Here is a 24,971-nt window from a genome sequence, read left to right on the forward strand (position 1 = left end):
AATATTTGTTCTGTATTTCTTATTTTATCTGGTGTTTTCCTACCCTCAAAAATTCATAACATTCATTTATTTGATCTTTTATCAAATATAGTTTCCTCCCAACTGGCTGTAAGATTAAAGAATTCACTCATCATGCATGTTCTGAGATTAATAGAAGAGATGTTCAAACCTTAAAGACTTCCAGCTCCTCCAGAATGAGCTCGCCACTGACAGAGTTGTTAGTAGGAAGAACAACCACTTTTTGCACAGTACCCCGATCTAAATTAAAAAAAAGAAGCAATGAGATGTTACAATACTTTTTAAAAGAAAGCTATTTAGACACAGGACTACTGACTTAGAATATTATTTATATAAGTATTTAGTAATCAAAATACATTGTATATATTAAGCCATTGCCATGTGCTGAATGTATTCCAAATCTCATAAAAATTGAAACACATACAATTCAAGGGGAACCAATATGAATATCTTATATTTTGTACATATTGGGTATAGCTACAACTATGAGAGAAGGAAAGAATCTCCAAATGTTAAGTCAAAAGTTCGGAACCGAATGTGTATTCTTATAATACAATACATAAGTTTTTTTGTTTTGTTTTGTTTTTTTGAGACAGAGTCTTACTCTGTTGCCCAGGCTGGAGTGCAGTGGTGCAATCTCAGCTCACTGCAACCTCCGCCTCCCGGGTTCAAGCGATTCTCCTGCTGCAGCCTCCCGAGTATCTGGGATTACGGGCGCCCACCACCATGCCTGGCTAAGTTTTTGTATTTTTAGTAGAGACAGGGTTTCACCATATTAGTTAGGATGGTCTCGATCTCCTGATCTCATGATCCACCCACCCTGGCCTCCCAAAGTCCTGGGATTACAGGTGTGGTGAGCCAATGTAACCGGCCAATACACAAGTTTAAGTTTGATCATTAATATTACTTTCTCCTCCACACCAACATTCTAAAGTGACAATCTCATTTTGTTAACATTAAAACAATGATTTTATTATTCAAAGAAAGATGACTACAAATGAATTTTTATAATAACTGTATAAGTCACTAGGATTGGAAAATTCACATTTGGTCTGTAACTATGATGAACTTTAGACATGGTAAAATGTTTCCCTCACCATTCAAAATCATCTTCAAAAAAGAAACATAACTGATTTTATTTCAGGTGTGGATTCCTATTCATAGAAAAGTTCTACTATTTACACAACTTTGTCAGTTTGTTACAGTAGGTAGATAGTCAGACATGAATAGGTGAGGAGAGAGTCCCCATCCCCAACCAGTAATGTCAGGCGACCAACGGGTGATGGTCAGGCAGTTATCACATGTCATGTCTCTCTAAAATAATAACTGGTTACAGCTGGTGCTGAGGCAGGAAAATAGGGTCTGGAGGCAGGGAGTGTCAAGCCAATTCACACTTCAGCTATGACAGGAAATATCCTCTCCACAGGGCATACACCGGGTAAATGACTTTGTAACTTTACCTCATCCCCTTCCTTTACACAGGTCATACCCCAAATAGAGGGTATTTAAACTACAAAAAATTCTGTAACGGGGCCTTTGAGCCCCTGTGCTCAGGCCCACTCCCACACTGTGGAATGTACTTTCCTTTTCAGTAAAACCCTTCATTCCTTCCTTGCTTTGTGTGTTTTGTCCAACTCTTTGCTCAAGATGCCAAGAACCTGGACACCCTCCACCGTTAACAGTGCCAGGGAAACAGTCTCCCAGTAGATGGAAACACCTGAAACTGGTGATCGGCAGCTTCCCAATAAGATCTCAGGAGCTGGGTGAGTGAGCTCAAGCATGTGCATTAACAGGCAAAACGGGGCAGTTTTACTGGTCTCTGACCTTCTTTTAGGAATGCTAGACTGCGAAGGGAAGAACGCCTCAAGTGAGCACGGGCACAACTCCAGTAAACACACTGTGCATGCTCCCCTCCCACGTGCTGGCAGGCCACCATGCCTGCGGACAGCCTACCCCAAGGCAGAAATCAAGGGAGAAGGGACCCAAGACCCCAGAAGTATGTGAACCTGTAACACCTTAAGTCAAAGGCCAAAACTGCAAACTTGATTTCTCAAGTCACACAATTGTATTTTCCTTCCTTTAATTCCTGCTCTAAAGCTTTTCAATACACTTTTAACTCCTGTTCTAGAACTTGCTTTGGTCTCTCTCTCTGTCTTAGGCCCCTTGGTCAAGTTCTTTCTTCTGAGGAAGCAAGAACTTAGGTTGCTGCAGACTCATACAAATACGCTGCCAGTAACAAGCTGGCAATATGTTTCTTTGGATATTCTCAAAATGTGGAGGAAATATTGAAATTAGAGGATGCAAATAAGCTAAATCAAATAAGAAATGTACTCGTATTTCCCAATTACAGATAGCCAAAAACTGAGATGCCCAAATAAATATAAGAATATAAGAAATAATATTTATGTCAAGATTTGTAAATAAAATGGTTTCACAAGTCACATAAACATTGTGCATATAATCATGCCACTCTACCAATCATATACATTTTAGGTTGAAAAGACACTAGTTTAGATTTAGCAATGTGGGGGTTAAAGCAAATTTGTGAGTAATCTGGCAAAGCAGAAATGTATTTACTTAAAATGTTTCTATTAATTAGTGAGTTGGATCATAAATATCAAGATATTGCTCTTTTATATTATAACTATAAATTTTTAATTTGTAAATATGTATTATAATCAACATAATGCACATTTTAAAATTCTGTTGAAAATGTTCTAAGAAGAATTAACTTGAACTGAATTGTACAGGAATTTACAACCAGAAATCATTTAGTGAGTAATACGATAAATTTCAAATCTCACATCTCAAGTTGGCTTCTATTCCACAGGCACGAGTTACTCTGACATCAAAGATTTTATCTCATGTTTATAGTTTGTGTTTTATAAATCCAATGGAGTCAAAGTAATTCTTAATAAAGAATAAACTCAACTTTAAAACACTGCAAACTAAAAAATAAAAATCCACTAAATTAAAAACAATGTTTATACAAAAGAGCAAGAGAGAGTTTGCCAGGATAATGCCTGAAATTTGTAAGGATACAAAGTATAAGAACATAGTCTTAGAAGCTGCAAAGCATTCTGTAATTTAAAATTCACTTCTTAAACCATACTCAAAAAAAGGGAAAATAATAATCCAAAAGATTTGCAGGCTTTAGTTTTAATCAAAAAGCTCTGAAATATATGTTTTGTAGCTGCTTCCTTAGAATTACCCCGATAACAACTTAGATGATTTTCTTGAAAGATAAATAATACAAGTAAAAATTAGAAGTGAAAAAACATTTGGGGATGCTGTGCAGAGACATGTCACAATTGAAAAGGGATGCATGTGGTTGGAGGTGTTCCTTAATTTCTACTAACAACCTATTGGAATTAGCAGTGGAAACTTCTAGGGAAATACAACATACCAAAAAACGATCTGAAAGCCAGGAAACTGTGGTAGCTAGAGCAAGATTTGTGTGTGCATGTGAGTGTGTGTGTGTGTGTAAACGACCACACACATGTGTATGCATATATGTTCCTGTTGAATATTTGTTGAATTAACCTGTAGGCCATGAAGGATGAAAGAAAACTCAGGAGGATACAGATGTAAAATCTTTGTTATACGGGCATGTTATCATAAAAAGCATGTTCTTTTTTTTGGTTAACAAATCATATCAGTTTTACAGTTCCCTGCTGCAGTTTATAAGAATCACCACCATTCCATGTGACAGCAAAATCCACATTCTTTCTTCTTTGGTTGCAACTCTTTAAATTTTTTTATCTTTAATCATTATGGATATATAATAGTTGTACATATTTATGAGGTACATGTGATATTTTGATATATATATACAATGTTTAATGATCAAATCAGGGTAACTGAGGTACTCATTATCTTAAGCATTTATCATTTCTTTGTGTTAGGAACATTCCAATTCCAATCTTTTAGTTATTTTAAAATATACAATAAATTTCTGTTAACTATAGTTGCCCCATGAAAAGAGACGGAGTAGAGGCTGTGTATAACACAGCTCCAAATAAAACTATGTAAAAACAGGTTTTGATTAGAAAGGTTCCAATAGATAAAACTATCAGCTCTGAAAAGAATTAAGTACTTCAAATGATACAACTGACTCCATATTCCCCTAATGTTTTCACTTACTATGACAGCAAAATTTTACAGAAATCCCCATTTTCTTCTGACAGGGCCCACAACAAACGCACTTTATGCATACCATCTTTAAAATATTACACAAAGAAGGGCTATAAAGATGAGCTAATAAAAAGATAATGCAGGCCGGGCACAGTGGCTCACGCCTGCAATCCCAGCACTTTGGGAGGCCAAGGTGGGCGCATCACCTGAAGTCAGGAGTTAGAGACCAGCCCGCCCAACATGGCGAAACCCTGTCTCTACTAAAAATACAAAAAATTAGCCAGGTGTGGTGGCAAGCACCTGTAAATCCAGCTGCTGAGGAGGCTGAGGCATGAGAATCGCTTAAACCTGGGAGGCGGAGGTTGCAGTAGGCTGAGATAGTGTCACTGCACACCAGCCTGGGGGATAGAGCAAGAGTCTGTCCCCCCTTCCCCCCCCGCCAAAAAAAGATAATGCAAACCCTGTTTTTTATCCATTTGCAATAAAAGTTACAATACTACTTTTAGTCATTTCTCTTTTCCTTTGTTATTTTTGGTTTTGACAGTAATGGGTTCCCTATATGAGGACTACTTCTGAGGTATCCTTGGGCTGTATCGTTTACTAATAATTAAGTAAGTAGTCTTAAGTTGTCTTCTATCCATTTTCACTCACTGATTCAACAAGAAAGTTTTGAGTGAGTTCAGTGAGTTGAGCAGTATGCATGCAAACACACAGGCATAGGACTCAAGAGTTCAGAATCTAGAATTTATGGTTTTCTGAGAAACAAGTGTGTTCCCATTAAAATGTTCGTCATTGAGAGATAGGCATTCCAGAATGGCCGTAAAACTCTCAATTACTTATGTCCACAAAAAGCCATCTCCATGCCCTTTTGTTTGAAGATAATAATATACTTATCAAATGTCTTCCTTCTGGGGGTGGTGAGAATGGTATTCTCTGAATGTATTCACAACTATAAATCCTTTTTAGTGTTCTGTAGAATTGGGTTATTTTTACATCCTTGGGGAAAGCACCATGCCTATGATATAGTTACAGTGAAGCTGTCACTTCTTTTTTCTTTAAACCTCACTTTGCTATTGTATAAAACGTAAATAATAACCATGCTTTTCATAATGGCTATCTAAAAATCCATTAAGCTAAGGCTAAAGCCTAGCCAGAATCACTTCCCTTCTTTTGGCACTAACACCCTGACACATCTTTCGGAAACACCAACTACCTCATTTCGAGTCTACCTGGTTAAGGAATGGCTTACCTCTCTCCCAGCTCCAGGGAGGCCCACATGATGTAGGCCTGGCCAACAAGAGCATACCCTTGCCCCTGTGATTCACATAGGAACGGGCTAGAAACAAGTGAGGGCCCTGCCCTTCCCGGGAATGAGTGAAGTGAGACTCTTCTTCTTTCTGAAATCAGGAGCATTAAAGCTTGTAAATCTGGAGGTGCTGGAGCCATTCTTGCTACCACATGCAGAGACTTCGTTTAAGAACAAGCAATGCACAGGAAAATAAAACTGAAAGGTGGTGAAATAAGTTCCTGACAACATGATATTAGCACAAATTCAGCTATGTCTGCGGCTGTGTTCTGGATTTCTCAGTTAAACGAAGAAAACGGTATTTTGTAAGTAGTCTGAGTAAGGTGTGTGGTCACTTTCAGTTGAAAGAGTTCTGACTAATAAAAATTAAACAAATAAGACATGGAAATTGCTTAGCATGGTGTCTGGCACATCAATAACATTCTCAGTAAGTGGAAGTTACGTTTTAGCTTTAGCTCCATCATTGAGTACACTTTTGACACGATTGTAGTCACTTTCTTTGACTGGATCTCAATTTTCTCATCTGTGAGGTATAGATAATAGAGATACTCTAAATACATTAAAGCATTGTGTGAATAAGCAAGACAAATCTGCAAAGTGATTTACATAATGCAACTCTATGCACAGAGATAACACAGCAGACTCATCAATCCATATGAGATATTTTCATTTTCTTTTGTTTTATTAAATCATCAAAGAAAATTTCCTAGACAGGCTTCCTTCCTACCTTATTTTATACTCTCTAATTTTTTTTCTAATATAAGGAGCACAGCAGTTATCCTTAAACCTTTCCACTGTCTCTGGCCAAGAGATCAGCTTGCATTTATAAGTACAGTAAGTGTTGGCTATGGCAGGCAAGTGATCAAACACAGCTCATTACCAAGCAGGTCATTGGAATAGTCATTTGTATATCTATCTCCTGAGTCTTATGTAAACAGTCCTTAGGGAGTTTCCCTGGAAACTGATGTGCCAAACTGTCTGCTTTCCCCTGTGCTTCTGGTTGCCTAGGGATTTGGGGCAACACTGCCTCCTTAATGAGATCTGGCCAGTCCCTTCCTCCTGGTTGCTAACCTATAAACGTATTCCAGTCAGGGCCAGCCTAATGGGTGTGTCACCCATAGTCACACAAGTTCCTGTGCTCTTTGTGCTCCTAGGTGTCAGTCTAGGTAGTCCCGTACATGATATTAGGGGTAAATTATTGAGAAATAATTAGTCCTAGTATTAATTTATAGTAGTATTATAAAAGACAAAATCACCATATTTACTAAAAGGCATCTCTTCCCTTTTAATAATTTTCTGAGACGACTTGCTTATTAAAATAAGGAAACATACTTTGAAAGCCCAAAAAAGAACTGCAAAATCTTTGCTTGGCAAATGAATGCTTAATAGAGATGAGGTATGACGAGACATGTCAATTATTAATTTCTATAATTATGTATTGATAATTGGCTGCCTTATTTTACATTAAAATCCCCATTCCTAATGCATTTATTTTCCTGTTAGGTAATCAAACTGCTGCTACAATCTTTTAATAGTGAGTTTTAACATTTCAGAATAAAACTGAATCACGAGTTATAAAATCTTTATTAATTCACTGAATCTACTTTTAAAAGGTAGCATTCTATGCATGTGTATGCCTTGTTACAAAAAAAATAAAGTATTTCTAAACAGAGTTATTTAGCACAATTTCTCACGTTTAGCAGGGTTTCTCACATGGTGAGCTCTGAATTGGTCATTGGAAAGCTGTAACGTTGACACCTTCAGCCTCAGCCCTGGGGGCATTAGAGCCCCAGCTGGGCATCTCAAGTGTCTGTATTTGAGGGGAGGCCCTAAGAAAGGCTGTCTCAACAAAAGCCATCTAATCATCTTCCCAAGTGTGTTGATGCTAAAGATTTTACAGGGTCATATAAATTTGGAATGACTGGGTTAAACTAGGTTATTTTTTTTTTTTTCCCTGCAGAGCCTTTCAGAAAAGTTAACATTCTTTGTTGCATTACGAGGAAAATAGTGTACTCAGTGACTTTCAAGTTTATTTGCTGATACCATTAATTTCACTTAGCTCCTTAGCACCTTATTCTGGCTTTCAGATTACCTCACTCAAAGTCACCTTCGGAGTTTACTAAAAATACAGATGCTGGTTCCCACATCACACCACAGACATAATTTCTGGAGGTGCTGCATATTAAATAAGCTTTAGAGAAGAAGCATGTGTTTGCTCAAACATTAAAGAATCATGAGAGACAAACAGTATCATTTTTTAAACCTATTTCATTTCTTGGTAGTTGTCTGTATTTAATCAAAGAGAAAGCTACCAAATTAGTTTTTAAAATATAAATGTTACTTTTTTTCTATTTTTAGCTAAAATAACATATTTTCTACAACTATATTAAATTATCGACCTATTTGCAATATATTAAAATATTCGGGGGAAGTCTTCAGGCAGAATTTTAACAAATAATTTTCACATGGTTTGAAAATTAGAGTACATATATAATTTAAGACATTGTAAAAATAATGATCTTCAGTAAAATGAATGATAAAGCCTAGAGTTGGCATAAAAATAAGGAAATAGACATTTTCAAACACTTTTGGTAGAAATGTAATCAGGAAAATCTTTCTGCAGGGCAATATGGCCATTAACCATGATGGGGTAACTGATACTAGAGTACTCTCCTGCAGTAAGCAAATAAAAAAACTGGACAAAATGTGTGAGGCCATTCTTTTTAGGTAACAGCTAACAGGCAGTGCAAGACTAGAAGAAAGGATACTCACAAGCTAATCTTCATGATCATCCCCCACTTTCTGTCTGGGAACAATCCCAACAGAGGTTCAGAGAGCTTGTGTTCAAGCAGAACATGGTGGTCCCACTAAGATGAGGAGGCAGATACGAAAATGTGGGGCAGCAGAAAGAAATCAATTCTGTGGTACAGAGTGTCAGAGAGAGGGAGGCGTCCAGAAAGTGGGTTTCAGAAATCCACGTGGAAACACTCTGTGAGTCTGTGCTTGAGTCCTGGGCTACATATGCAGGATGAGAGCACCAGAGGCTTACCAGATTGCAGGTGCTACTTGAGAAAACTGTTCAGATAAATTACAGGTTTGGCAATTCTGGAAGAGCAAAGCTGGATGAAGTTGTTCTTGCTTCAGTCAGATCTCATTAACACCTTGTGAAAAACCGTGACATCCAGCTGACACAAGAAAGGCTGAGATTTTTAAAGCGTCATATTCTAGAGTAAGACCTAATTTAGGCCTGCCCTAACAAAACCTGTAACCTAATCTGATAAGATGTGGAAGGGAGAGATTTTGGAGTTTGAGTCCTGTAAAATTGGAGTGACATGCTTTAAGCATATGCATTCGAACAAAGAGTAGTACAAGTCCAAACAAGCACAAAGCGATCAGCTAATAATAAAGTGCTTGCTATAATAAGAATGAACACCATCAGAGGAAGAAAACAGAACTCAAGCCCAGGGCATTATCCATGATTTCCAGGATTCAACAACATAATTCATTATATATCAAAAAGAGAGAAAACAGGACCAAGAGTCAAGAAGAACAAAGTTGAGATAAACCAGATGCTGGGCTTAGCAAATAACAGCTTTAAAGCAGTTACTGTAATTAGTATAAATATGTTCAAATAATAAAACAAATATACTCAAAAACTAAAGGAAGGCATGGTTTCAACAAATTAACAGACAGGAAAATTCAGAACAGAAATAAAGACTATCCACCAAACAAGATGGAAATTTTAGAACTAAAAGTATGATAACAGAAATAAAATATTAACTCCATGGGTTTAACAGCAGATTCAAGTATTAAGAGTTGAAAGAGAAAACAGTCAATTAACTTAAAGACAGATTATAGAATTTATGCAATTGGAAGAACAGAGGGAAAAAAGACTGAAAGAGGTGAACAGACCCTCTTGGCCTATGTATTATCAAATGGTCCAACATATATGTGACTAGAGTTTCACAAGAAGAATAGAGAGATTGGAGAAGAAAAATACTTGAAAAAATAATGGCCATACACTTTCCAAATTTGATGAAAAACATTACATTACAGATGTAAAGATTCATTAATAACCAAGCTGAAGAAATGTTAAAGGAGTCAAACCCTGGCATATTTTATGTAAACTGCTGAAAACAAACCATAGAGAAAAATCCTTGAAAGGAACAAGAGAAAAAATACATTGTCATGAGAACAAGGAACATAATTATTGGTAAGTTTTTATGAGAAACAAGGGAGGCCAAGAAGATAATGGAATGACTTTTTTTTTTTTTTTTTTTAATGCTGAAAGAAAAGACTAAGTGAACCCACAATTCTATATCCACAAAAATACTCTTTTTGAAAAAGTGAAAACAATCAGTAAAAGCATGGAAAGTTTGTTGCCTGCAGACCTCCTGCATTTGGAGAAATTTCTAAAGGATGCCTTTTAGCATGAAGGGAATTGGTACAAAATGGAAACTCCAAAAGGAATGAGAATCCGGTATGATTCTCTTTTTGTTAGTGCTAACTGGTGTACAGGTAGAAATTTTGGAACTGCTACAGATATTTGAGAACATGGTAAAAGCTGAAATAAGAACAAAGCTGACCCATTTCCGAAAATCTTACTGACAGAAAAATAAAACTATCTACTCTAAAAAATAAATTAAAAAGTCAAACAGACCTGTATGTGATATCTTACAGAGTATTAAAAAATCAGTATTTTTAGTCTAATCCCTGTATTAAGTAGGGAATTATATTCTGTTTTTAATGCAGGCCCATTATCTTTTATCTACAATTGTAAAACTCACAAGTTTGTTTTCTTTTTTCTTAAATTTCTTTGGTGGCAAAATCTGTCCTTACTTGAACTAATTTGGTCATAAAACCTGACCTGCACTGACTTCAGGCTATTTATGGCGGTTGTTTTTTTACACAGGGTTTGAAGATTTCTGTTTCGCTGCAGAAACAGTACTGTGCATTATTACAGGGTGTGGTCCCGGGTTCTGCAAGTCATGTTACCTCATATATATGAATACATTACCTTTTCCTATTCAACTACTTCTGAATTCTGAGGCACACTTGGTTTCAAATAAGGTAATATAAACTGTAATTGCTTTTCTTTTTTAAAAAAATATTTTCTAGATCCTTTTTACAATGAGCATATGTAACTTTGGCAATAACAATGTAAAAGACATAGTTAAGTGAAGCTATAGACTGAAATGTATGTTCCTGTTTTTACTAAAATGATGAGTGTACATCCTCAAAAGCAGATCTACAAAGACGACTTTACTAAATCAGGATACCACTATGTCTGCCCAACAGTTATGTTAGAAGGAATACAACTAATTTGTACTGTTTCCTCACACGCTGAACACCATGTATGTACAAGACCGTGCTCTATGAAGGTTCTCTTTTTGCAGTTATCAATGGCCCTCAGGAGTAGATAACGATTTCTCATTAACACACCAGTTAATGGCAGCCCCTACAACACTGCCAAGTAAATTACAAACAAAAAGAAAATACACCTCCTTCTCCTGAATCTGCAACAAATGTCCTCTATTTCCATTTTATTCATTTTCGTTTTGCACTTGCAAACAGTATAGAGTAAAACCTGCCAACTGTAATCCTTTGTTTCTTTATAAAATGTGAATACAGTATTTGCCCTACACACCTGACAAGGCTGTTCAAGATCAAAGAAAAGAGTCCACGTGAACCTTTCTTGTAAATTCTACAGATTGTAACTAATTTTACTCCCCATAGTCTGAAACTGGCTTTCCTATTTGTCTCTTCACCTGTTACATAAATTATTTATGTTCTTTTGCTATACACCAGTGGCTTTTACTTTTATCTAGAAATTCCAAAGGAAAGAAATGCCACCAATGTATTACCAACGGATTCATCTATGATGTCACTGAAGTTTTAAAAATATATATATTTTTTGCTTTCAGTTTTTCCTGATATAGTGGGTACTCAAATGTAGTTGATACTGGAAAATAATTGCATGCATATTGTTCATTACCATTTGTATTGCTTACAAGTATCCGAGCTCTGTCAAAGGAGATGCATTTTTTTGTTTTGTTCACTGCTTATGTCTAGTGAATAGAAGAGTATTGGACATGTGACAAACATTCAAAATACTTATTAAATGCATAGATATATACTAATATATATGATATACATCATAGATATGTGTGATTGATTTCAATAATAGATATTATATAGGTAAGTGTGTATATGTATCTATTGAATGCTTACTAATTGCTAGGTTGTACACTCAGGCTTATACATATTTTATCTCATTTGGTCTTTAAAGTAAACCTATAAATTCTACTTTAAAGTTCTCCTATAAGGAAACTGGGCTTAGAGATGTTACATAATTTCCTCAATGTAATACAACTGATAAGTGATAGAGGGCAGGATTTAAACTTGAATGCCAAAATATATTCCCTAATTTTTTATCCAAGAATGACATTAAAAACCATTCTAATAAATTACTTTTTTGGGGTTTTTGTTTTGTTATGTTTTGTTTTTTGAGACGGAGTCTGGCTCTGTCCCCCAGGCTGGAATGCAGTGGCACAGTCTCGGCTCACTGCAACCTCTGCCTCCCAGGTTCAAGCGATTCTCCTGAGTAAACCTCCCCAGTAGCTGGGATTACAGGTGCATGCCACCACACCCGGCTAATTTTTGTATTTTTAGTAGAGATGGGGTTTTGCCATGTTGGCCAGGCTGGTCTCAAACTCCTGACCTCGGGTGATCCACCCACCTCGGCCTCCCAAAGTGCTGGGAGTACAGGCATGAGGCACTGCACCCAGCCTTGTATTTGGTTTTATACAAGGTTTTGGAGAAGTCACAACCAAAATTAGAAATCTCTTGATGTTCCCATATGTTGAGCTAGGTTTTTATAGGTGCACACAGATGCTTGCATCCATCATGGCTGTAGAAAGTTTCAGAGTTAAACCTTTAGGCAAGTTAATTGAAAAATAGACTTCTGGGATAAAGTTGAAAGAAAAATCTTAAGGCCAGTGGTTTTACTAAACTAGAAAGTATATAACGAATGACTAAGTTATGTTTTAATTGAAACATACCAAAAAAGCAGAAAACAATAAAATGTTTCCTTTTAAGATTTGACCTAATACTTTATTTATTCAGCTAAAGTGTCTGTCCTCACAAAAATATCTGCTATATCTAATGTGTCAAAAAGTATTTAGTAAGTTTGTATATTCTGGTTCTAGAAGCAAATTTTCTCTGTGAGGGTTAAAAAAACACCATAATACAGTATTGGCTCAAGTGATAATCCACCAAAAAAGGAATTACTACCATTATTTCCTGTAATATAGCTAAAGAATATTCACATAGGGCCTCAGCAATCACTGAAATTAATGTTTTAGGACTTTGTAAATTACTAAAAATTACATATCACGTTTTAGTATTCCTGTTTCATTACATTAAGAATTGTTTCTATTTATATTTTAATTTCAGATAAACTGACACACCTTCAATAATGCAGGTTTATTATGTAAGTTTTTACTGATCCTACACAAAGGATGCAACAACTACATTTCCAAAGATGTAAATTCAGGGCTGACCTTCTCTATTTAATCCTTTATTGTTTGGGGAGAAGAATTACTCATCTGGGATTCATGAATTGTATGGTCACTCAACCTGTTTTCTTGCACCATTTTTTATCATAAGATAGGTTCTTCTGTGTTAGTTTTCAAAGTTTAAACCACATACATAAACCGGCCTTGAATATCTATCTACATTTCTAGGTGCCTGGGTAAGGAAAACATCTTTCCTCTCAGAATGTGGCCATCAAACAACCCATTTACTTGCATTGTTAACCTCTTCCTACTTCTTTCTGTTCATGTCTCAGGTCTTTCCATCTGGAATGGTTATTCTCCTGGCAAATGTTACTAGTGTGTAAGAAGATAGGATGAGGAAAACAACCTACTACCAGGGCACTCAGCTATAACTGTGCCATGTCTGATGATCTTGACCACTGCATCTTCCTTCCTTTCAGTGTTTGTTCTTAAGACCACCACAATATCACATTCTTTTATTCTCCTGTTACTTGTATGATCACTCTCCATTTTCTTGGTAAATATTCTTTATTTTCCCACCCCTTAAATGAGCTCCAAGAGTTAAATCCTTATCTGCATAGTCTCCTAGACTGACTTCAAGCATTTTCATGGATTCAGCTAACACCCACATTGCTAATGACTCCCAGATCTCCAGCTCTAGCACAGTGCTCTCTATAACACCCTCTTTGACTCATCTGTCTGAATTAGTCCACCAAATCTTCAACTTGTTGTGAGACAGAGCAGAGCTTGAATTTAATTACTGTTCCTACTAGCTTTGCCATCCTAAGCAAGCATTTAATGCCTCAAAGCCTCAATTTACACAACTGTAAAATGGGGATAATGATTTTTATTGGGTTGCTGTGGGTTAATGAAATAATGTAATTGAAGTGATCAATTTAGACTCTTATGCACAGTAGGTCAAAGGAGGAGGTAAGTGTGCCATTTATTAACAAAAATGAATTCATCACTCTCCAAATCTGATTGCTGATTCTCTCTTACCTTGATCAGTCAATGGTATTTCTTTCCACCATTTGCCAAGTCATAAATCTATGAATCAAGCCACAAATCAATTTTTTATCATCAGGTCCTTTCTCCCAAATACTTTTTAGACCAGATAATGTCATTTCTAACCCCTGTCTTAATTTAGGCTCTCATCATTTCTTACCTATAACCTATAAAGAGTCTTATTTTCTTTCCTCTGTCTTTAATGTATCCTCTACAACACTGTAAAAATGATCTACCTAAAAACGTGTATGGGTCACAGCTGACACACTCTAAGGTGACCCTCAATGAGTCATGCTCTTATATAACTCCTCCTCTTGAGTGCAGGTGGAACATGTGACTTGCTTTTAAGCAACAGAAAAATATAAAAGTGATGGTATGTCAATATCAAGATGATGATTATATGAGACCCCATCTCAGCAGATTGAAGTGAGAGACTCTACTAGCCTTGAAGAAGCAAACAACCACATTTTAAAAAGCCAATGAGGTGATCTATGTGCAAAATCCTGTGGGTGGCCTCAAGGAGCTAAGGACCTTACTTCTGCAAAAGTAAGGAACTGAATTTTGCCAAAAACCAGGTGGGTTTTTGGAAAGAGGACCTTGAACTTTAAAAAACAGTTGTAGCCTGGCTAAATTTTGTTGTGAGACCGTGATCAGAGAGGTTAGCTAAGCAATCATCCTTGGGAGCTGTAAGATAATAAATGAATGTAGCCTTAAGCCACAAATTTTGTGGTAATTTGTTATACAGTAGTAGAACACTATCTCAAATACGTATCAGGCAGTAGAACACTATCTCAAATACTCCCATGCAAAATAAATATTTACTGAATTGGATTAAATTGTCTCCTCCACTGAGTCAAGAGATTCTTAAAGGAAAATGATGTTGCCATTTTTCTTTATATATCGTAAGTCCTGGAATGCGATAATCTCAATAAATTCTAATGACTGAATAAAAGACATCTTTGTGATATATTACTATGTTATTCTATACTGGTAGAGAAAAGCTCTAGAACATAACATGTTATCTTTTTGCATAAATCATTAAGGACATTTCCAGAGTTTTAAAACATCAGAATTGATTAATCTTTATTTTAAAAATTATTAAAAGAAGCATAGATTAAGTTATAACTCAAAAGTTAGTTATCTTAAGCTTCTATTGCTGTCATGAGCAAATTACTACCAATTTAGTGTCTTAAAAACACACGTTGAAGGCCGGGTGCAGTGGCTCATGCCTGTAATCCCAGCACTTTGGGAGGCCGAGGCGGGCAAACGGCTTTGGGAGCCCAGGAATTCAAGATCAGCCTGGGCAACGTAGAGAAACCCCATCTCTACTAATAAGAGAAAAATTAGCCAGGTGCGGTGGTGTGCGCCTATAGTACCAGATACTCGGGAGGCTGAGTTGGGAGGATCACCTGAGCCCGGGGTACGGAGATTGCAGTGAGCTGAGATCACATAACTGCACTCCGGCCTGGGCCGCAGAGTGAGACCCTGTCTCAAAAACAACACAAATTTATTATCTTAGAGTTCTGTAAACTAGAACGCCATCACAGGTCTCACTGCACTAACAAAAGATTTTGAGAGGGTTCCTTTCTGGATGCTTTAGGGACAATGAATATACTTCCTTGCTTTTTCCAGCTTCTAGAGACCACCTGCATTCCTTGGCATATGGTCTTGTTCCTCCATCTCAAAAGCCAGCTAAGTCACGTTTCTCTGACACTTCTTCCACTATGACATCTCTAACAATGGCCAGGAAAGCTCTGCTTTTTAAGGACTCATGTGATTAGAATAGGCGCACCCAAGCAATTCAGGAAAATCTCCCCATCTCAAAGTCTGTAACATTAAACATATCTGCAAGTTCCTTTTCTCAAGTAAGATAACATGTCCCCAGTTCCAGAGATTAGGACATAGAGATCTTTTGGGACAGAGGCATTATTCTGCCCGCCCCATTAGCGGAAGAGAAGAATAAGAATGCAACTCATTGTAACACATACGACTCTAATACCACAGACTTCCTCAGAAACTCTGTTTTCAGATCTTTTCATTCCAACTTATACTACATTTCACATTCTAAAATGAAACATTTCCTTCTATTTTCTAGAATTTGAACTTTTCCAAGTTAAATAAAAAAATTTAAAATCAGCTTTCTGCAAAAACCACCACAACTGGCAGCTATAGCCTTCCTACGGATACTCACATAGGGAAGGCCTGGCCTGACTGAGCAGCAGGCTGTGAATTCTTCTCCTCGGGACAAAGCCTGCCAAGTCTGCCTCACGGAAACTTGGCAGCACATCAAGAACAAAAACTTAGTGTGGCCATTTATTCCTGACACACAGACAATAGACTGCATCATTTAATGTCTTCAGGCTAGAACATTTTTCTTACATTCATATCACTAGAGGGTTAAATAGGGGCAACACCCAGGGATGAGGTGTGACTGTAATTGTTTTCAAGTCATCTAGAGAAACATCAGGGATTCAGTAGTAAATGAGCCAGCGGTGCAGAGCGAATCACTGCCCTCTGTCCTCCTGCTGAGAGCCACTAGGTCCTTGCATGATATTCTAAACTCTCCAAATATATGCAGAATCCATTTTAATTAAGGAAACAAAAACATGCCAAAGTGTTTGATGGGTGTTTTGGTGAGCGTGTAAGACATTTTGAATATAGATGAGTCCCATTTTAACACAAATTGTAAATGGGCAAAAATTTAGTGATACATCAAAAATGAAGGTAAAGTTCTACTTCCTTTTCACATCTTCCCCTCTTGCCCCGAAGTTTTATCTCCTTTCTTCCTAGCCATAATGTAACTGATATAAATATATCAAATTCACAGGTTAAATTCGAGCACATAGGTTAATTCACACAAAAATTCAGTCTGTTCCAAGGTGCAGTTCGTCCAAGTCTTCTCTGTCATCTTGCAAGATGAATCTTGTTCACATGTAAGACTTGGTAACAACATATGGATGGGTTAAAATGAGTGGTATCATTCAAACAAAGCAACGTCAATGCTAATGTTGCATGTCAACACATCAGGGATATCATCATGATATATGTGGATGAAACATTTAATTCATAGTAAAATGAGAAAATATAAATGAAATGAACTTCATTTAAGGAAGAAATGTAAAGTAGTTATGGTAAATGAGGTAAAAATGTGAAGAGAATAAATGTTCAATATATGAAATCAGATGGCATGGGTTTATATTTTGGTTGTATTACATATTAACTACTATCTCTTTGATCTTAACTTATCTGTGATTCTGCCTGAAAACAATGACAAATAATAAATGCAACTCATTCATTCAAATAATATCTATTGAGCGGCTACTGTGAGTGATGCACTAGTCTAGGTACTAAGGATACAGCAATCAATCAATGAAACCCATATCCCTGCCCTCCATGGCACCTACATTCTTACAATTCTTCATATGATATTTATAAGGGTTGGATGAGATAATTTATTTAGCGTTCCTGGAAAAAGATAAGCACTGCAAATAAATTTAATTAGCATCATTATAATAGTAATAAAATATTTTAGGAATCTGTAAATATATATTTGCCTAAGTCAGAATACTAAATAAATGGGTAATTTGAGCAGACTAGAACCAATTATTATATATAATAACATATATATAACACATTACATGTATATATTCTTTATACAATCATTATATGAGACTTTAAACTGTCCTTAAAATAACAGGTGTCCGAAGAGGAGCTTAAAGAAAAATAATTCTGCTTTTTGAAACAAATTTTTTCAGCAATGAGCCCTATTTTTATTTCTAATAAGTTCTCTTTTTAAAGTAAAATGTAAATGACAACATTTGCCTCTAGATTAGCATTCACTCAGGGCTATGTTCCTTTCTTCCCCTCTCTCTTCACATACCCCTCTTTGCTACTCTTCTACATGATCAAGTAGTCATGACACCGTGACTTATCATCTATCTCCCATCAATTCAGCCATCGTTCTACTCTGCTCCATTAGTATTTCCTGCTGTGAAAATCCCTGTAGAATCTATGGTAAACTCTCAGAGGTTTCCACGTTCTGCTTTGGAAAGCAGTGACCCACAATGTTATTAAAAATCAGTAACTTACAAAGGCATTTTTCCTTACGCCAAAGCAAAAGAGACATCTAGACATCATCCTCAGAGTGACATTCACGCACAACTTCCAGCTGACAGTCATCGCTTCTGAACTCACATGCACTGCTCCAGCTATCAAATTTTACATGGGGTATTTTAAGGAGTTCTTTAAAAATCAAAATTCCTGGCTCTGCAGTTCATTAAGTGTGCCATTCCAAGAGATGCAACTGCCAGAACTGGTTAGTTACTATGAAGGCAGTTATCCTCTAATGCTACAAGGCAAGCATTTTAAAGCTTTATTCAAATATGTGACACACACTTCAAAACTCCACACTTTCAGAGGACTTCCTGGAACTAATATTCCAACTTAGTACTCCTCCAGTTAAACGGAAGCTAATAAGAAGCATGAAACAGTATACACTATATAAGAATGTTAGCAGAACACCACATGTATTGACCCTACATTAAAAAATCATAATAGCATTAAATCATCCTAAACCTCTAACACCCATTCATAAGAATACTCTCACTCTTTCATCAAAAACCACGTCATTCTGATTCATGTATAGTGCTAAAAATATAAATTTTACAGAATGTCTCTGAACCTGACCCAGACACTTAAATATTTTCATAACTCCAGAAGCAAAAGGAAAACCAGCAAAAATCTCTTGACTGTGTAACACAGTCTGCTTTGAACAAACGGCCTGGATGCAAGCAGTAGGTGGCAAAGTTAAAATAGAAATGTTAATCCTATGAGAACCCTTGCCTGCTGTTTTATAGCCCTTCCTCAAGATTAAAAAAAAAAAAGAGAGAGAGAGAGAGAGATAAAGAACATAAAAACACCTATAGCCCTAATACTACAGAATAAAAGGGAAGTGCTGATTTTAAAATACATGTTTTCAACCTGTGATTTTTTTTTTTTATAGACAGTAGTATCAGGAATGGGTGGGAAAATAAATAAATATAGTTTCCAGTTTACATTTTAACAAAGTAGCAGCATTTTTTCTTTACTCAAGATAAAAGAAGAAACATTAATTTTGGGTAACATTATGAATTACTTTATTGTATCTACATATTAGAAAATAGCTTCTTGAAGAAGTATTAATTTTTTAAAAATTTACAATGATCAACCAAAACAGTAACAAGCAAACTTTTTCTATAAAAGGCCAATATATATATATATTTCCGGCTTGGCTGGCTACAGGGTCTCTGTAGCAACTAATCAGCTCTGCTGCTGTAGTACAAAAGCAGCCACAGATGAAATGTAAATGAATAGGTATGCCTATATTTTAATAAAACTTTCTCTAGGGACATTGAAATCTAAAAATCATACAATCTTCACTGCTCATGAGATATTCTGCTTTTTATTTTTTCAACCACTTAAAAATGCAAAACAACATTATTAGTGTATGTACCATACAGAACATACAGTGGGCTAGATTTGGGCCACAGGTTATATTAACAGTTTGCCAACCCATAGACTAGATAGCAATAATGAAAACCGTAAGAAATAAAAGGTCAGAGGACAAAGCTCACTTTTCCTTCCTTCCTTCCTTCCTCTTTCCCTTCCTCCCTCCATTTTTTCTTTTCTTTCTAAATTAATTAATTAATTAATTAATTTTGCTTTATATCTGGCAACACAAAAAATAATCCGATGCAGTTTGATGGAAGTAGAAGGTCAGTATCTCAAATTCAGTCAGAGTTGTACATGATAATGGTACCGGGCTAACTGTAACAGTTACCAGGCACAGAGCTCACACATCTACCATGGAGATTCTGTAAGCTACAAAATCATTCATAATATTCAAAGTGAATATCATTACATGGAATCCTATTTGCATTCCAATGAACTGTCACATAAGTTTCCCCTATGGCATCTTCTTTGACAAATAATGTCTTCACTGAATTCCCCTGAATTTTCCTTGATGATACAGAAAAAAAGACAAAAGAGAAACTTGCTTCACTGTGCCAATAACTGGAGCATCATTATTCGTTTATAACAGCTGAAGGGTTGTCTGACACTAGGGGACCTGGAAACACCCTAGAAATGTTATATCCTTCCCAAGACAGTTAGATAAATAATGCTGGGAAATCCTGGGACAATGACCTGTGATTCTCCTCCAAAAACGCTATTTTGTCTCTTTTAGTTACAAACAGGGAGAGAGAACTCTCTTTGGGAGAAATTTCACCAGCAAACCAAGAACTACTTGAGCAGTAGTTTTTTGTTGTTGTTGTTGTTGTTGTTTTAGATGGAGTTTTGCTCTTGTTGCCGAGGCTGGAGTGCAATGGCACGATCTTCGCTCACCACAACCTCCACCTCTCAGGTTCAAGCGATTCTCCGGCCTCAGCCTCCCTAGTAGCTGGGATTCCAGGCATGCGCCACCACACCTGGCTAATTTTGTATTTTTAGTAGAGGCGGGGTTTCTCCACGTTGGTCAGGCTGCTCTCAAACTCCCGACCTCAGGTGATCCGCCGGCCATGGCCTCCCAAAATGCTGGGATTACAGGCGTGAGCCACCGCGCCCGGCCGCAGTAAATATTTTATACCAATATACTGGTTTTTAAGAGACTCAGATAAATTGAAATCATTGTTTAAAAATTATAATGCAGCCTGTAATAACAGTAAAGTCCAGGGGCTAAGGGCGCTACCATGTCTTCAGTAAGATGCTGGGGCATTGCCACAGCACACACTTTCCTATTAGGATGGGATCCTCAAGAGACTCCTGTGGCTTTGTAAGCAATCATCAGTGCAGCTTCCACTACAATTAAAAACATATGCCTAAATATTGTTTTTGAAAATGACACAAGTGTTTAAATACCAAAATAAAAATTCTATGAAATGGTGCCAGAAACTTATGTGGTAAGAAAAGCCAAAGAATTTGTGCAAAAGTATGTTTCTTACTGTCTTCTATGAATAAACACTGCTGAACAGTTCATAATGGCTTAAAATTCCACCCATGAAATCTACATCTTTTATGTAGAAAATACAATTATTTCATGTAGATTTTCATGAAAAAACAATAACAACAACAACAACTTAGTTGTGGCATCTAAGTCCACCTTTAAGGCAGGCCTCACAAGGAAAAAAAACAGTCATCTTTTCTGGGTAATATGAGACATTATGGAGAGGTAATATTCCAAATTACCACACAGCCTCAGGAAAAAGAAAACTGTTTCTCTAACACAAACTCTACGTTGAATGTGAGCTAAGGCTAAAAGCAAATCTTTGTAGTCACTTACACGAAGGCTGTATCTGTAGAGAACAAAGCTTATATGCGAATGAAGATTAGCTTTTACAGTCACATTTATGAATTCATATTACATGAGTAACAATGGACATAGTTACGATTTTCAATTTATCTTGACAAATATTTATTGAGCTTATCAGGTACTGTGATGTGCCTAGAAAAGAAATTATATAGCAAAGAGAGATAGAACTTTGAGAGAAATGTTCAGTAATGAATACAAATATGGGAGACTGGATTAACTGCTGGGTGGAGAATTTTCAAACAGGATAAATTGAGTTTGAAGCATGATGTTTGAATAATGGGTTATACCATGTGTGTTATCTAACAGTCAACTGTACATGAAAACACTGAGCATAGGAAATGGTAAGGAATAACAATATACATTTGGGATTTGTTTGCACAGAATGGATAATTGAAGCCAAGTGAATGAATGAGATGGGCATGGAGTATCTTAAAAAAGGGGACTATAAGGCCAGGTGCAGTGGTTCATGCCTGTAATCCCAGCACTTTGGGAGGCTAAGGTGGGCGGATCACGAGGTCAAGAGGTCAAGACCATCCTGGCCAACATGGTGAAACCCCGTTCTACTAAAAATACAAAAATTAGCTGGGCATGGTGGCACGCACTTGTAATCCCAGCAACTTGGGAGGCTGAGGCAGGATAATATCTTGATCCTGGGACGCAGAGGTTGCAGTGAGCCGAGATCGCGCCACTGCACTCCAGCCTGAGCGACAGAGCAAGACTTCATCTCAAAAAAAAAAAAAAAAATGGGGGGGACCACAGACAGAACCTCAAGGAATACCCACATTCATGGGCAGGAGGAAGCCAGCTAAGACGGAACCACTAGGAAGAGAGGAGAATCCTCTGACACATGACTGGAGCAATAGGTAAAGTGAGATTCTCCAACGCCAACTGATGCAAATAGGAGACAGAGGTATTTCAGTGGTTAAAAGCCTGTATTTTTCTTATCATGAGACCATGCAAGACCTTGGCAAAATCTGCAAAACAGCAGAGGTGGCAGTGGGTGAAGACAGATATCTAGTTTCATAACCTGGCAAGGCTTCCAAGTTGAGGATTCAGTGGAGGATGAAATGGAAGAATCAAGTGAGTAAGAATATAATTGATAACAAAAGTCCTGGAGATGGTAGGATGAGATACAAATTGAGAGCAGAGTGAGGAACAGTTATTCTGGGAAGGAAGGATTATTCCTCAGCTGTCAGGCAAGCAAAGAGAGGACTAGTGAAAACTCAGATATGTCCAACTGTGGGAAAGGATGCCAACCTAGGATGCCAAAAAGGATAACCAATGTAGTAGTACATTTTAGAAGATTCTTAGTCTCAGTCCAGTAAAGCTGAAATTACATGAAAACGAAACATTCAGATATGGGGTTTTTAAGAATAAAAAAAGGATAAAATAAAATCCTTATCTTAGCACACTTTGGAAATTTTATTTAGCCAAGAAAAAGTATCCACATCTTAAACTGATTGAAGTATGAGTGCAATTTATCCCTTCATCCAGAACACATATTCCACCACTGCCATATTTTATAATGACTTTTACAGACGTGTTGTCTATTTCCTAATAAACTACCTAATTTCATAAAGTAGTTCTAAGATTACAATAAGATGTTATTGTAAGGAGTGTTATTGTAAGTGAAGAGATTTCATCAGTTCCTGTAAGGTAGTTAGGGATGTTTGAAATAGATTTTAAATTACTGCCTGACCAACAGCCAGGGTGTGAAAGACGTGAGGAGTGGTTCCTAACTTTTGTGTGCATCAGAATTACTTAGAGGGCTTGGGAAAGCACAGATGAGTGGGTTTCATCCCTAGAATTTTGGAGGAAGCACCTCAGAATTTATTTCCAACAAGTTCTCAGTGACACTGATATTGCTGGTCCAGGGACCACACTTTGAGAACCACTGCTCTGTAACATACAATGCTAGTTATTCCTTATCGTGTGGGTCTATAAACAAGCACATTTTCATTCAACTTCTATCAAAGTAAATTGATGGAATTTGTAGATGTATTAAGACTGCCATCAATATTTTCAAAAAACCTGTCTATATTTGAGTCACATTCACTTCCAAATGTTGTATTGAACATGCTATCTGTCATTATCATTATCCTTAGAAAATGGCTTCAGGTACTGATTAAGAAGTCACAGAGTCTGTTTCTGTTGAAAGGAACACTTAACTACGTGGCTTATTAAATAAGGGATAAACCAGCTTCGGTTATGTCTGGATGCAATTCTAGTACTTAATCATTGCTTTTTTTTTTTTCTTTTCCATTGAGACAAGTAGAAGTTTTTCACAAAGCTGGTTCATTTCCAGTTCAGGTGGAAAGTGCAGCAGAGAAATCATACAAATATCTTGTAATGACAAATTGCCAAGAAAATCATATAGCCCTACCTACATATATTATATGTATCACACGTTAAAAATATATATATATATTCCTCACAAGAACTCTATAATTTATTTATTAGCTTCATTTTACAGATGTGGAAACTGAAGCAAAAAGAGATTAAATATCTCACTAAGGGCTAGATAGAAGTAATTATTGGAGTTTTTCTAGTTTCAATATCATGGCCCTTATCTACTACCTATATTTAATACATACTTTTACTACATATTAAAGCACATGTTGGGCTCAAATATTTACCTGTTCCGAGAAACAGGACGTGGTATCTCCCATCAGCAGCATTCACTCGATCCACAGCTATCTTTGTATACTTGTAGTCAGTGCCAATACGAACAATCAAAGGCCTTTTGTGGATTGGGTAGATGGAATTGTACATGAGAGGATGGTTCCGAATAAAAGTGACAACATCATCTGGGAACTCCTTGGTGGTTCGCATATTGGGTGTAAATGCTCCTCCTGGACACTAGAAAGAAAGTTTTAAAGAACCAAGTTAATAAAATAGTTGCCTTGTTCTAGTAATAACAAAAACTCTCTACTTTTGAAATCACTTAGAAGCTCCAGTTGTTTTAAGCATATCTGCTACCTATGGAGGTGAAAAGAAATAGCATGACTATGTTTTACTATCTGTAGATGATTAATACTGTATGTATTAACTTTGAATTAGGCTAAGCCCTTGCATGTTATTCTGTTTTCAGAGAAGAACTGATGCCATCTTGTATATGAGATAACTCTTCACCCTTCTCACTCACCATTTTTCTATTTCTTATTTTGTGCCAGACACCATATTGTTAGGAAAACAAAAACTAGTGGACACAATCTAATGCTGCTACTTGTTAAAGTAAGTCATATTACCATTAAATTCAGTCAAACTCTGACATGTAAAAGTTTTATTTCATCTGATCTGCCCTCCCAAAAGAGAGAGCTTAGAAATTGGGACTTAGGGGCTTAGGTGGCTCAGGCCTGTAATCCTAGCACTTTGGGAGGCTGAAATGAGAGGATGTTGAAGCCAGGAGTTCAAGACCAGCCTGGACAACACAGCAAAATTCCATCTCTGGGAAAAAAGTTAAAAATTAGCTAGGTGTGGTTGTGCATGCCTGTGATCCCAACTCCTTGGGAAACTGAGGCAGAAGGATCACTTGAGCCCAGGAATTTGAGGTTGCTGTGAACTGTGATGGCAACACTGCACTCTAGTCTGGGCAACAAAGTGAGAC

The 24,971-nt window shown here is 36.7% G+C and overlaps 1 protein-coding gene across 2 annotated transcripts in view; it reads right to left on the reverse strand.

Annotated features, from left to right (window-relative positions):
- Positions 1–24,971, reverse strand: part of SEMA3C (sema domain, immunoglobulin domain (Ig), short basic domain, secreted, (semaphorin) 3C) — a 183,989-nt gene that overhangs the window by 22,623 nt on the left and 136,395 nt on the right. For both annotated transcript variants that reach the window (XM_011986104.1, XM_011986103.1), the window contains exons 12-13: positions 24,001–24,223; positions 170–258 (exon numbers count right to left, since the gene is read on the reverse strand). In XM_011986104.1, the coding sequence (XP_011841494.1) occupies positions 170–258; positions 24,001–24,223 (312 nt within the window). The remainder of the gene's footprint in view (positions 1–169; positions 259–24,000; positions 24,224–24,971) is intronic.

Source organism: Mandrillus leucophaeus, unplaced genomic scaffold (genome assembly GCF_000951045.1).
Source record: "Mandrillus leucophaeus isolate KB7577 unplaced genomic scaffold, Mleu.le_1.0 Scaffold293, whole genome shotgun sequence".
Classification (NCBI taxonomy): Eukaryota; Metazoa; Chordata; class Mammalia; order Primates; family Cercopithecidae; genus Mandrillus; species Mandrillus leucophaeus.